The 14846-nt window shown below is 46.5% G+C and overlaps 2 protein-coding genes across 4 annotated transcripts; both read right to left on the reverse strand.

Moving 5' to 3' along the window:
• Positions 1-2985: 2985 nt before the first annotated feature.
• LOC136449843 (coatomer subunit beta-2-like) lies at positions 2986-8622 on the reverse strand. Its single transcript, XM_066450049.1, has 4 exons — positions 6437-8622; positions 4961-5470; positions 4219-4304; positions 2986-3623 (listed from the first exon to the last, which is right to left on the reverse strand). Exons 1-4 carry the CDS (start codon positions 8486-8488, stop codon positions 3419-3421), a joined length of 2853 nt encoding a protein of 950 aa, XP_066306146.1. The 5' UTR covers positions 8489-8622; the 3' UTR covers positions 2986-3418.
• A 988-nt stretch (positions 8623-9610) lies between these two features.
• Positions 9611-12811, reverse strand: LOC136451968 (early nodulin-like protein 18). Of its 3 annotated transcripts, XR_010758700.1 has the most exons (4): positions 12473-12809; positions 10619-11075; positions 10132-10215; positions 9614-9985 (listed from the first exon to the last, which is right to left on the reverse strand). XR_010758700.1 is itself a non-coding variant. In XM_066452646.1 (3 exons), the coding sequence occupies exons 1-3, from the start codon at positions 12693-12695 to the stop codon at positions 10182-10184; spliced, it is 768 nt and encodes a 255-aa protein (XP_066308743.1). In that variant the 5' UTR covers positions 12696-12811; the 3' UTR covers positions 9611-10181. The 3 variants fall into 3 exon arrangements, 2 of the variants coding, with proteins under 2 accessions (XP_066308743.1, XP_066308744.1); XM_066452646.1 differs by having other exon boundaries at positions 9611-10215; positions 10565-11075; positions 12473-12811; XM_066452647.1 differs by having other exon boundaries at positions 9611-10215.
• Positions 12812-14846: the final 2035 nt, after the last annotated feature.

A 14846-nucleotide genomic window follows, 5' to 3' on the forward strand; every position in this document is an offset into this window, starting at 1 on the left:
GCTGTAAAGTTGGTTTCCCATACTTAACCCACAATCTCCGTATCCTGGCATTATATTAAAACTTGTGGTTGATTGCTTGGATTATTCAGCATAATTTACTCATTGACAGTGCATCATCAAAATTCGCTTCCACGGAGAGTCGAATACAAGACTTCAGGTGGCTGAGACTCTTGTAGCCTATAGACTACAGGCTCTTTCGCTACATGAGCTGATCTTCACCAGCTTCCGTCGTAACAGGATATTACTAAATACAGGCAAGTACGCGGCGACGCCGCGCGTGGTTTCTAGTAGAAAGTGTAGAGCAGAAGCATGACGGAGACGAACGCGGGCTCTCACTCAGAGTCACACGCCATATCCGAGGCAGACGAGCAGCCCTGGACGGTAAGACACGCCGCCGTCTTTCCTACGCGGCCACAGTGCTTTGGGCGCCGCTGCGGCGCTCGCCATCAAGACCCTGCACAGCAGGTGCCTGACACCGCGGCCCTTCCCCTTCCTCGCCCGCCTTGCCGCGGCGCGCGAGTCGCCGCCGCTGCTGTTCTTCACGTGTGCGGTGACCGCGGCGGCGGCGGCGCCACGCAGCGGAGAGAGCGACCTCGCGGGCCTCACTGTTACTGGCGCGCCCGCGCCGTCCCTGCGCACCTTCTCGAGCGCCGCCGCGAACGGGTCGAACCCCCTATGCTTCCTGCCGCTCCTGCAGCTGGAACTGGCCGCGGACGAGGTGGCCGTGGGCGACGTCGCGGCCGAGGCCCCCACGGAGTAGGCGGGCCGCTGCAGCCGCGGAGGCAGGCTCAGCGGGAGCAGCGCGCCGGTGCGGAACAGCTCGTCCGCGAACGCCGCCGCCGACACGTCGCTGGCGCACGCGCGCAGCGCCGCCGCACCGCCGCCGTTATGGGTCGTCGTCGGTGTTGTCGTCGTGGCGAACGCGAAGCCATCGTCGTCGCCGAGGAGTGGCAGCGGCGGCACAACCAGCCCGTGGTTGGCGTTGGCGTTGGCGATACTGGTGGCGTCGTAGAGCAGGTAGAGCGGCGCGCTGTGCGGGTAAGGCATGAGCGAGGCCGCGAGGTCTTCCATGCCCGCCGTCGTCCGCGTCCGGCAAGGTGTAGCACGCTTAGCTCGGAGCGGAGGGAACAACTTTGTTGGCTTCTTGGCGCGGGATGTAAAATGGAACTGGAATTGTTATGGGATGGGTGACTGCTGACTGGTACTAGAAGCTATATATTCCAGTGCCATAGCAATGGAGGATAGCAAGGGCTGTATGTTTTGGCTGATTGCTTGAGAATGCTTGGCATGTGAAGGCATGTATCCTTGTATGAAGAATCTAGCAAGGGCTGTATGTTTTGGCGGATTGCTTGAGAATGCTTGGCATGTGAAGGCATGTATGTAGAATGAAGAAGGTATTTGGGATTCTGATTGCTTGAAATCTTTTGACGGAAACGCTCCTTATAGGGCGTACATCCGGACAAACTGACCCCGCACTCGTCCACACCACCCCCGTCCGCGTCGTCCGCTCGCTCTGCTTACGGGACGGACCCCGTCCTCGCCCGCACCGCCCCTGCGCCTCTCGTCGCGGCTGTGCTCCATCCGCCTGCCCTTACCCCTAACCCCTACCGAGGTCCATGCTGTCGACGAGCTCCACACCGGCGACCTCCGCGCCATTCTGCGGCTTCGAGCTCTGTGCCGGCGTCGAGCTTCACGTCGACGAGCCTCCATTCGTCCTAGCAGCAAGCAGATGCTACGCTGAAAGCGCATGTTGCAATAGTATGTTTCAGGTGTTTCAGATGTTTTCGAGGTATGTTGCAACTGTTCGTATATGGATGTTGTAAAACAAGATTGGGATGTTGCACATGTTGTAATGGCTATACACGTATGTTTTCAAGGTATGTTGTGTATGTTCAAAATATTTTATCCGTTGTAGACGAATGTTGCAAAAGTTGATCTAGTATATATATGCATGTTGCAATCATATGTTTCTAGTGTTTTCAGGTGTTTCATACGTATGTTTGCAATGGTTTTTAAATGTTTTTCTAGCGTTTTCGCAAGTGTTTTAGACGCTTATTTCAAGTGTTTCATCTGTCTTTTTTTTTGTATGTTGCTACCGTTGTATCTGGATGTTTCAAAAATAGATCGTGTGTTGCATATGGGATATGCGTGAGAAGCGGTCGGTGGCGCGTATGACGTCCGGGGGTAGCGTGGGCGAAATCCGGGGTGCGTGTGGGTCCACTACTGGTGCGCTTCCTCGCGAGCCTGATGCGTTAGGCGCTCGTTCGCTCTCTCACGAGCTCGATGCGCTAGGCACTCGTTCGCTCCTGTGCGGGTAGCTTCTGGACACTAGCTAGTCCGATCTTTTGATGGTCATGGACTTGAAAGGGATCTGACATATGGGTTAGAACTCTCTACATAAGTATCATTAAAATACATTTGTTTTATGGGTGGTCTACTAAAATTTTTCTTTTGGGTCTCTTAACACCTGCACACGATGATCCCAAATTGCAAATTCTACTTCAGTCTATTATTGGCCCCATTCGCTTCGCTGAAAAAACAAGCCGAAACATTGTTCTGGTTGATTTGTTGTGAAAGAAAAATACTATTCCGGCTGAAAAAACAAGCTGAAAAGTATGGATTATAAGACAAGCGAACAGAGCCATTATCGACTAAGTGTTAACCATAGAAGCTAAGATATATAACAAAAGATAGATATTAGAGCATTCAAAGTTTCTCTTGAAGAACTTAAATCATGTGTTTTTAGATTTCAAATTGTTATAACTATTCAAAACTATTAGCTGTACCAGTGGTGATGCTTTAAGTTTTTAATTTCCTTGTTAAATTAAGTAGATCATATCAAGTCTTATTAATAGTTGTTTTATTAGTTTAAAGACTAATATGAAGGATTTAATAGTCCTACTTGCAATTTTTACCTATCCAGCGAGAACACAAAGCAACCAACACAACTGCCGACGCAGGCAAATCTATATGTAACAGAACATGAGCTCAAATTGATCTCTATAAAAAATAAGGTGACAACTGACAACGCCGCCTCCGAGCTTCTGTTTCAAGACCACAAAATTAAAATAAAAGCAAAATATAACATCAAAACTAGAGGGATTCATAATAGTACAAGATCGCAATTGATCTACCCGTCGAGAAATCAACATAAACTTCACAACTATTTCTACATCATCATTTTATCAGGAAAGGAAGTTGGAACAGCATCGTTACTACAGCAACATGGATCTTCGACCGAGAACTTCATGCTCAGGGATCTAACACCGTGACTTCCTCATAACTGTCCTCGTCCTCTTATCTTTCTTTGATCCTTTTGTACAAAAAGCATTTATACTCAGTTCAATGCCACGGCACTGGTAGCACGTGGATTTCCTAAAAGAGAAAAATGATGATACAACTGCGATACTTGTCCCAGTTAACTGCCACCCTTCTGCTTGAGGGTAATCTTGTCCCCTAAGCTGAGTGCAATTCCCTGGGTCTTGCTCCTTATTCGGATGTAACCACTGAGCTTGTCATCATGCTGCTTCTCAATGCTGATGTTCACCAAAGCATCCTCGTCAAACACACTCTTTGCATAAAGATTAGCAGCAAGGAAACCACATTCTCCGTCTAGTACAGACCTGATGTCAAACAAAGGGTTAGAAGTTCAGAGAACATGCAAATATTTTGGCAGAAACTCACCCAATTCACCATGTCAAACACATAAAGCTCAAAGCTAAAAGGCAAAACTTCTACAAATTTCAGCTAACTTAATTAATTCATCATCTAATTGTACAAAAACATAAAGTCCATCTCTTGCTATTTTGGACAAATAAAACTATCCTTGCATGGGAGCAATAGTTGACCAGTTGCATGCAATAAGTGAAAAAGGTGGTATTGTCTCCAACTTGAGAAAGGTTTGTTTGGGAAGTTACATTTCTCCAAGGTCAGATGATTTTATTTGTACTTAGTCTACAAACAAAAACAACTTGGCATTGAGCTAGAAGTTAGATTGATAATAGATTAGCCTCCGAATTTAACACAGTAATTGAAGAATCTAACCTCTGAATATTTTCATATGCGCCATGCATGAGAGTTAACTAGTCATCATATTCATGATTATCGGCTTAAAAATGAAACAGTTCTACATGCCTAAGATAATATAGATAAAATAGTGAAGTAGAAATAAATCCATCCACAGGTCAACATGAACGACCAGTTTTCTGAACGACTTACGGTGGTGTCAGACACTTCATGTTTGTTGACTTGATAATGTGATTCAAGAATTCCTTCTCATCCTGAATCACAGTATTCACTGCAACCTGATAAACGAGAAACAATAAATCTTAGCAAAAGAAGTCAAACCAATCACAAAGAAGGTTTTCCCAGACATAACATAAAGGAGTATGGCAGAAAACAATTAATGAATTCCAGATTCACCAGTGCAGGTCACTAACAATACACAAAGCAACTGAATAAATCAATTACAACATGGTGCACAAAAATATGGAACACCCATCCTATGTGTCACAGGGATATCTTCCTAAGAAAATTTTGGTAAAAACAGAAAAGGTTTCAAACTAAAATATTTTTTTCTCATACATTGGCACAAAAGAAACTAATGTTGTGTCAGTTTTGCATGAAAAATGACTAGAGAAATCAAACACTGAAAGAATTTTAGTATTATATCCACAATTGCTGACATGTTCTCCAAGAGCCCTATACATGTGTTTGAGTATCTGCGTTCATGAAATTTTACTTAGTTAAATGTTTTCATGCATAATTAATTAGGAATTTTCATGTTTTCTAAAAGACCGTTAAATAAAGTAGCTTTTGTTTCATCCTGCCATAGCTTTTTATAGTTCTTGGATTGGAGAAGGCCGCTGCTAGGAGATTACAGTTTAAGAACAGATAACATCTCGGCATCTTGCCAAAACAAAGATTTCACACAACTGTAATGTACAGAGAAGATTGTTACCTTATTTTCCCATTCAAATTCTGCCCACATGTTCCGGAAAGTAACATCAGCACACGTAGCAGGTGAGATGTAATCCATGATGTCGATGTGAATATCATTTAGGACAACCACTGATCGTTCCATCACATTTGAAGTCTCATAAACTATGTTGCCAAATATAACTCCAGTCTCTGTAGATGAAACCTTGATATTAGCACGGATCTGTTTGCTAGACTCAGGAGCCAAGGTGTAGTTCTGAGGGCGATCAACAAGTTTGAGGTCTCCCATTGTAGCCAATTCCAAGCACAAGTTCTGAAGTGTCTCCTTTGTACGGTTAATTACAGTAACATCAAGTACAATGTCATAATGGTGAACTGTTACAAATGCTTCAGCATACACAGGATCACTGAAACCAGTCAACTGAAGAATGCGGTTGAGCTTGTTTGCATCATCTGCATCCTTAGTAAATCCACCAGTTGCAGCCTTCAAATCATCATGCACCTCATCTTCCAACTCAAGCTGGCTCATGCCCTGTGACAACAAAATAGCATGCTTTAATAACTGAAGGTGCAAATGTGAAGGCCACACTAAAAGCAGCAAGATATCAACCAAGACAACACACAACACCAGACTTATGACATGCATCGCCATATTAAACATTAAGAGCAGACCTTAGTCACACAACACATGAACAATTTGTGCTCAACTTGTGCGTCTACCTTAACATGCAAATTATCTATCATCACTGGCGCAACTGTTCAATTTTTTTTTTGGCTTTATCTCTACCAAAGAAGACGTTATTTTCCTTCTCCCGGAAAAAAGTTTACTAGCTTATTACCTCTTGAAGGATCAACATGACTTAAAGTATGGACCAGAAGTTTAAATCAAACAAAACATGAATTCAATGAAACTGCAGCAGGAAGTTCGAGCATACATATGTTGACTGTGCAAACATTGCACACCCATAAAATGACAAGAGCATGAAAAAGGCTTGCTCATGACTGTTTACAGAACAAATTATTGCATGAGATGACAATGCAAGCAAAGAAAGATAAATGTGTGTTGGCTGTGACAAATTATTGCTTCAGAGGGGATTTCATACAATTTATGGTTTATAAATTATAAGTTGACGTACTCTTAAAGACTGCCAAATAGAAATGTTCTGTTAAAAACTTAAAATAGGTTGTAAGACAAATAGACAATGTAGGAACACAAACTGCAGATGGCGGATGCATCACTCTAGTGTCATATCCCATTGTAGACTTTTTTTACTTGTAAAGTGAATGAAAAAGAGTTCATCACTCTTGGATGCAGCATAGAGTAGCATTTTATATTCTAGATAATAAGAATTTACTTCTGACCACATCAACAAATTGGCAACAGCACTAAGCCAATCATCATTTTAATGAGACAATATTATCTAAAGTAATATCGGTTCAAAAGAAAATATTGGCATTTTTATAAGTGAAAATGCAACAAGAGAGTGATTTTTCTTACCTTCCTGCTCTTCAGGTGGTAAAAATCAATAAGATCATCTGGTTGGGCATGAGAGATCTGTGCCTTTGCCTTCATCTCCTCTGTCTCCCTGAACTGCTTCTCTGCAAGCATTTTCGCAAAGCTCTGTCTGCATGACTGCAACCAAATCTTCCTGACATCATCACCAGTATTGCAAAGCAATCTCACACACAGCACAATCCTATCATATGAATCATTATCAATCGGGTGGGGAAGGTAAGAAGACTGGCCCAACTGCAGAATCGATGTCATGATCAGCAATGCTCCGGTGCAAGCCTTGTTTGATTCAACCTTAGATGGCTGCACTTCTTCCAGCCTCAACACAAGCTTGGTCAGGGTACATGAAACAACAGCAGCCAGGAAGAAATCACCTGACAGAATGAGTGATCTGAGGTTCGGGGTTGATGCTAATGACCCAGGAGCAACTGATGGAGTCGAAATGGTCTCGGTAGCAGCACTCTGTGTGGCATAGGTGCCATCTGCAAGAACAACAGGCCGCCTGGAAGATACAGTGACAGAGTTCACCACCGCTTGGGCTGGCTTGGCGGAATCAGTTGCCTCCCCTTCATCAGAGACAGTGTAGAATGGTAGATCCCCAAGACATTGTTTAATGGTAGCAATGGCGCTTTCAACCTCTGATAGAGAGAGGGAGTACTCCCCAAGGATCCAGAGAGCACAGGAGCAGACCCGGGATGCCCGAATCTGATAGAATGTATCAATCAGCCTCTGGATCATGGAAACACGCAGCTTCGGATTGGTCTCAATGATCTCACGTACAAACAGCACAACATCAACAGCTGCAGCAACATTGGTGTCACCAAGAAAGTCCATGAGCAGGTGCACTACAGACCCAGCCACCTCTGGGTACTCAACAGCACAGGCATGGATGGCCTGCACCAGCATCTGGCGGTACTCGCCACCCTTCTCGAGGTCTCCTGCCTGTGTCTTGACCACCTCCTTCTTCAGATAAAGCACCACCTCCTCGACGTTACGTGTGGTGAGCAGATCAAGCACTAAATCAAGAACCTTTCTCTTGACATCTAAGTTGGGGCTGGCCAGTGCACGAAGCACGTCCATCACCACCCCCACCATGACATCCCGGTGCGAGGTGCGCAACTCGTTGAGGCGATCCAGTAGAATGAGCTTCACATTGTTGTCACTCTGCGACGAGAGCAACTGGCAGTAGGTGTTGGCAGCGGCTCGCACAGCCGTGGGCGCTGAAGAGAGTGACACCAGGGCGCCAGCACATTCATAAACAACCGCCGTGCTGGGCGTGGAGAGTAGCGAGGTAATGATGGTGATATACCTGCCCTTGTTGGCGCGGTTCTGGGATCGGCAGACCTTGTGGATGAGATCCACAACGGCCATCTGCAGCAGATCGGGCCACTCAGCGACTCGGTCGGCGTTGGAGAGCAGGTAGGCGACGGCGCGGTCCTGTGCGCAGGCACAGAGCATGAGAAATGCGTTCCTCCGCGCGGAGGCGTCCTGCTCAGACGCGAGGAACCGCTCGACGAGCTCCGGCGCGTCGGGGATGAGCTGGTCACCATGCGGGAGTCGGTAGATCGCGGAAACCGCGGAGACGGCGTGTCTCCTGATGAAGTGGTGCCTGTGCTCGAGGTTCGCGAGCACGGACGGGACGAGCGGCTCCAGCACCTCGGGCTCGGAAAGTCTGCAGAGGAACCGCAGCGTGACACCGCGGATGTACTCGTTGGGGCTCTGGAGGTTGTTGCGGAGGTTCTGGCAGATGAGGATCATCTCCGGCAGGGCGCGGCCGGCCGGATCCCGGCGGTCAATGATCTCGAGGTAGAGGAGGAGCAGCTTCTGCACGGTGTGGTCCTCGGAGGGGAGCACGTAGCGGACGATGGTGATGAAGAGCTGTGGGAGGGTCTCGCCGTTGAGGAGGAGCGAGATGGCGCGGCGCATGGCGTCGGCCTTGGCGGGGCCATCGCCGCCCTCCAGATCCGCCTTGATCTCGTTCGCCATCGCGGCCGAGCCCTTGTCGAAGTGGACCAGAAGAGAGCATGGCTTCTCCATGGCGGCCGCGGCGGATCTGCGGCGGGAGGAGGAGGTGGTGGCTGGATCTGCCGCAGGCGGCGGCGGATCGGGATCTGGGAGGGATGGGAGCGGAGGGGGAGGGAGGAGGAGAGAGAGTGAACGGTGAGATGTGGGTCTTCTCTTTCCGTCGGTTTTAAGGTTTGGACGTGTTTGGTGCGCCTTGTTCGTTCGTTCGTTGGGCTGCTGATCTTGGGCCGAGAAAACGGATCTAAACGTTGAGCCGTCTGGCCGCGAAGTGGGTGGGGCTTCTTCGGCTTAGCTGGCCCAAGTATTACGTTCCGCAAAGGCCCATCTCGATTCACACTAGTCTTCCATGTGAGCCGAAGACTGTTCACGAATATTCTCAGCTTTCCTCTTTTTTTTTTTTTTCCTCATGTGTGACTGCTCCTTCCGTCCCAAAACAAAGTGTCGCTACGAGATATGTGTTGATCAAACTTTCTTGATTTTTACTAGGTTTATTAAAAATATTAGCAATATTTATATCTCTAAATAAATTTATTATAAAAATATATTCAATAATTTACCAATGATACCAATTATGTACCATAAATATTAATATTTTCCTATATATTTGGCCAACATTGGATACTTCAGAAGCGGAGCAATTTGACTTCCTACATATCGATATCAGACCCCCAATGAAATTCGATTATGGTCCCAGGCCAACCAAACATGAAGTAACCTATAACGAGTGGAATGTGAACCAATTATAGTACATATAAAAAGCCAACCCAAACAACACCTTAGATGTAGTTGAAAGGGGTCGGATCATTTTTAGCATGTGCATACCATAAAAGTCATTGTCACTTGCTACCATGACAATAGGCACGACGAGCGTGTTTGGATGGCAAACTGAGTAGCAGCATATCCAGCCATAGGCAGTGAAAAATCTAACGCTTGAGTTGGACCGGGCGCCATTCGCCAGGAAGCAACCAAACAAGCCTAATATGTTTTCGCACCGGTCCTAATATCTCATCTCCTCTATAATTTTTATAACATATGCAACATTCATATCTATCTTTGTAATATCTAGATGAAACACTTGCAACATACATCTAAAACATCTAGAACATACACTTGTAACAATGTGTGTATCCTTTAGAACATATGCAACATCTAGATCTACTTTGATAATACCCAGATAAAACACTTGCAACATATGGCTGAAAACACATGAAACATACGCTTGCAACATGCGCTTTTAACGCAAACATCTACTCGCTGCTTGGACAAATAGAGGCTTGTCGACTCAGAGCTCGATACCGTGGAGTGGCATGCCACTCAGGTGGAGAAGCCATTCCTGGTGGAGAAGACGGCTGACATAGTGGAGAACGCCGTGACGGGCGGATGGCCCGGTGGGGAGGAAGGCTGGCGGGCGACGGCGTTGGAGCGCGGTGGAGAGCCCCATGGCGACATGGTCGCACTAGAGCACACCGCGGCGGACGGCGGTGCGTTGAATGGAGAGGAATGTGGGTTCTGGAGAATGGAGACGACAGGTTCATGAGCGAATACGTTCGTCCACTTGTTCGTCCGTGGAGTGAAGAGTGCTGGGTTGTTAGGCTGGTGTCGTGGCCCACCAACGAAAAGGTCTGGACGGACGAACGTCCTTAGCACAACATTACCTTAAGAATTCGGCATAGGAGAAAAATCTGCATACAAGTCGTACCCCAATCTACAAGGATCTACAAGGTAGTCCTGGGTTACTCCTGCCATGAAAAAGGGACAAATAGGGTCATGAGAAATTGAGATATTGTTTATCCCATCGATCAAAACGAACTGACTAAACTCTAACGAAATGATGACTTGCTTGTTCCAAAGAATAAGATTATTATCCAGAATTCCAGATCTATTATTACGAAACACGGTACAAATCAAATAAATAGCCAGATACAGTAGAATATACAAGTGAAAACATTTCACTAACATCTAATTATGTTTCATCTATATATAGAAAGTTAGAAACCCTTCTATATTTGACTAATGCAGTAAATAAATTAATTATCAGGCCCAATTAGCACGACACAAACAAAAGATGAACTAACGTATGCCACCTACATCGCCGCGAAGAGCAATGTGATGAGCAGCGTCACGGTCAGGGGCAGAGCGGACCTCAGCTGGCCGGCTAGAGTCCGAGCAGTGGAGGAGCCGGAGGTACCGCTCGGTTCACCGTCGTCGTCGTCCGTCGCGCTGGGCGTGGTGACGTTCTTGGGGTGGCTGAAGTCGAGCGCGGCCGCTCCGTCGGCGGTCCCCGCGGAGGAGGAGGGCGCCGGCGCGTCGGCGGCGACGGGCGGCCTGAGGTCCGGCGGCAGGCCCTGGCCGTGGGCCACGTCGATGGCGAAGCGCTGTCCGCTCTCGCACTGCTCGCCGTCGTAGTTGCCCGAGAAGAAGTAGGCGCGGCCTTCCTTGAGGAGCGGCACGGCGACGGCGACGGCGTCCTTGCTGAATTCCGGGGCCGCGGCGGACCACTCGACGGTGTCGTCGGGGCCCGAGTCGTTGTAGTCGCAGCTCTTGTACAGCGTCCCGTTCCGCGTCTGCACCACCGAGTGGTTCTTGTCCGTGTTGAAGACTGCAGTGAACGTGAAGGTGCGTTGGTTAGTCAGGACTGTCAAATGTAGTTGGATGCAATGCACGGATTAATTTCTAACTGATTGCTGTGATGGCCCTGTTCGCTTGTCTTCCAATTCGTACTTTTCAGCTTGTTTTTTTTCAGCTGAAAGTGTTTTTCTCTCTTAACAAATCATTCGAAACAATATTTCGACTTATTTTTTCAGTGAAGCGAACCGGGCCGATGTGGCGAGTGGAACCACCAGTTAGCTAATCAGGTACAGAGGCTTAAGAGCTGCTGCTGCAACGTTCTTGTCACTCTAAGTGGGCTGGCTATACAGTGACAGTCATGTTAGTTGCGTTATTCAGACAAGCAGATTAGCAGAGCGCTGGTAGTTCGTATGCAGGTCACAACAAAAACATACTGATGCGGTGATGCCTTCCCTGTTCGCTTGCGCTGTCTTATGCTGAAATGTTACGATAGAAAAACATCGTTCCTTAAAAATACTGAATAAGCTTAAACGACTTTGGCCATGTTCTTCTAACGTGAAAGGACAGCAAATAAAGTAGCAGGACGCACAGGCACAGCGAGCTGAAAGCCGAGATCTTGGATGCCAATAGTGCCGAAAATGAGCATACCAATACCAATACCAATACCGGATACTACTTGTGATGGTGACTGATAATTGACGACCTGAAAACAGAGTGGGCGTTAGGGGCATATCGAGCCTTTCCCCCACAGGCCATGTGCATCAGGAAATGGGGAAAGGGAGCAGATTCCCGGACGGATCCATCGGGATGCTCATGCATTGGCAAAGCAAAACTGGGCCTGAAAAGGCCATGGGTCATTGCGTGCTTGGGTCATCTTCGCCTGGCTGCGGTGCTACCTCTACTACCTATTAAGCCGGGTTTAAATATAGGACGTAAAGTCTTGAAGTCAGGTATTCGAATATTAATAAAAAAACAAATTACAGAACCCGTCACTAATCCACGAGACGAATTTATGAAGCCTAATTAATCTGTCGTTAGCATATGTGTTACTGTAGCACCACATTGTCAAATCAGACTAATTAGGCTTAAAAAATTCGTCTCACAAATTAGTCGTAAACTGTGCAATTAGTTATTTTTTAGTCTATATTGAATACTTCATGTGTCCAAACATTCGATGGGATAGAGAGTAAACTTTAGGGAGAGGAACTAAACAAGGCCTAATTTTCGGTTAGTATTATACGTTGTCTGGCATGTTAAAACACCTGTCCAGCAGGTTAACCCAAATGACAGACAGCTGATGATGATAATAAACAATAATTACCTACTTGATCACTTGAAACAAATCAAGATTAGCATATATAGGCGTGGAGTGGAGTCAGGGACAGGGAGCATGCATGCAAGTGCAAGCAACAGTACTTCTCTACTCACTGAGGAAATCCCCGAGGCTGAAGTTTTTGCCGTCAGCCCACGCCTGGTAGTCGACCCCCGGCAGGGTGAGGCCGTCGTACCAGCCCTTGTCGTCGCCGACGGTGTAGTTCTTGTACGCGTCGGCGCCGCGCGGGGCCGTGACAGCCAGCGCGGCCACCACCACCGCCGCGAGGGACGGCACGATCATCAGGCTGCGGCGGCCGCCGGAGGAGAGCAGCACCATTTCGGTAGTACTATATGGTAGGTTGCCTCTCGGGGAAGAGACGCACAGATGCTAGCTGCTCTCCTGATGAATGATGAATGATGTTTGTATCATTGGGAAGGGGGTTGGGTAGATGTGGCTTAAAAGAGCGATGGAGCTCTAAAGCGTGAGAGAAAGTTGCTTGGTAGCATTGCATGACTCGGCATGCGATTCTGCCGTACTGCAGGAATGCCACTGTGCTTGCCGGAGATGGCGACTCGGCATGCCACCACGGTCACTGGACACACAGGAACATAGGGGTAAGCTGGGCACGAGAAAATGAGTGATACCTGCCGTAAACGATTATAAATTTTCAACTCGAAACACCAAACCATAATCAGCACCATAATCAGCCCCAGCCAACAGGCTGTTTGATACCTGCCGAACATGCCCATGTGAGCAGGCAGCGACGTGGTTGAGTTTCGGTTGCGGTGTCCCGTCATTGGATCTGCTGCGCTGCACCCCTTTTCTTATCCCCTCCCTTCACACTTTGGCAGCTGCATCCGCACCTACTGTAGTAGGAGTAGGAACCACATATACGATTACTCCGTCTAAAAATACTAGTATAACTTTAAAAAGTTTAATTTAATAAACTATTTTTTTAAATACTAATATTTATTATATTAAATAGCTATTTTTTGCGAAATATTTTTTATATGTTATATCTATTTCCCTATACACTTAGTTAAAGTCAAGGTGGCTTGTTTTTTACTATGAAGTTAATTTTTTTTTTGCGACAGCTAGCTAGTACATTCAACACATGCTGTTCAGAGGAAACTGCTGTGCCGAATGGTTATTATTCATACATCCTCCGTCCAATAATACATATTTCCTCCGTTCCAAATTATAGTTTGTTTGACTTTTTTGGCCTCAAGTTTGACCACTCGTCTTATTAAAAAAATTTATCCTAAGATAGTCAAATTTAAGTCATTCTTAACTTTTATTAATAAAGCAAGCCACAACAAAAGAAGTGATATTTTGCATAAATTTTTGAATAAGACGAGTGGTCAAACTTAAGGTCAAAAAAGTCAGACGAACTATAATTTAGAACAGATTTAGTATAAAGTTATAAACCCGCATATGAGCTACAGTAGCGTTTGTGTATGCATTACTCTCGGTATATTACAGGCGGAAGTAGGACGAGTAGCTAAGTGTCAAGTTACAGTATAAAAGTTCGGGGCAATGAGAATGCACATACGTACTCCCTCTCCATCTCTTAGGGGTCGTTTGGCAGGGCTTCGCGAGCGGCTCCGGCTCCTGCCAAAGTCCTGCCAAATGCACACCCGAAGAACATCTCCGCCGGCGAAGCCACAAAGGAGCAGAGCCCTTTTTCTACTGCGCCAATGGAGCCACGAAAACGAGCTTCCCCGGGCTCCTCCTTCGTCAGGGCATGAAAGGACGCGGTGGTCCTCCGCTGGTTCGAGCGTCGGTCGCAGCGAGGCCGGCCAGTTTTGGTGCGTGCGCATGCTGTGCCGGCTGTGCGTGTAGTAAAGAAAGAGGAGGAGCTGCTAGCAAGAATAGGAGAAAATATATGGTTCCTAATGTAAAACTACAAGAGAGAAAGAAAATAAAGAATGGCTCCAATAATTTAGAAATAGACTAGGGTTCCCAATGAGAAAACAACCGTTAGCTTTCTCCTAAAGTTGACCAAATCACCTGATACTTGTAAAATACGTAATAAATCACATAAATATCAAAAAATAGTAAAACTATTTTTTTCTACGTTGGATTTAACTAGATCTGCACCATAGTAAAACAATAGGTAGGGGTATTATAGACATTTACCATCTTTCATTCATTCAAAAAAAACAGGAGGAGCTGTTTTGCCAAACGTTTTCCAGAACGGCTTCAGCTCCTCCAGAGGAGCCAGAGCCGGAGCCATTTTCAGAGGAGCCGAAGCCCTGCCAAACAGGCCCTTAATATCTGTCGTTCTAGATTTTGGCTCAGGAATTAAGGGCCTATTTGAAATGCGGGATTTTTTTTCCATTCCTGCGTTTTTCCTGTGAAATTGAACTGATTCCTGTGAAATTCCTGTGTAGTTCCTGTGAAATTCCTGCGTTCCAAACAGGCCCTAAGGAAGCTAGAACACCCCTATAAAATAGGGAGTACAGTACATTCACCTGCTGCGGATGG

Source organism: Miscanthus floridulus, chromosome 5, assembly GCF_019320115.1.
Source record: "Miscanthus floridulus cultivar M001 chromosome 5, ASM1932011v1, whole genome shotgun sequence".
Classification (NCBI taxonomy): Eukaryota; Viridiplantae; Streptophyta; class Magnoliopsida; order Poales; family Poaceae; genus Miscanthus; species Miscanthus floridulus.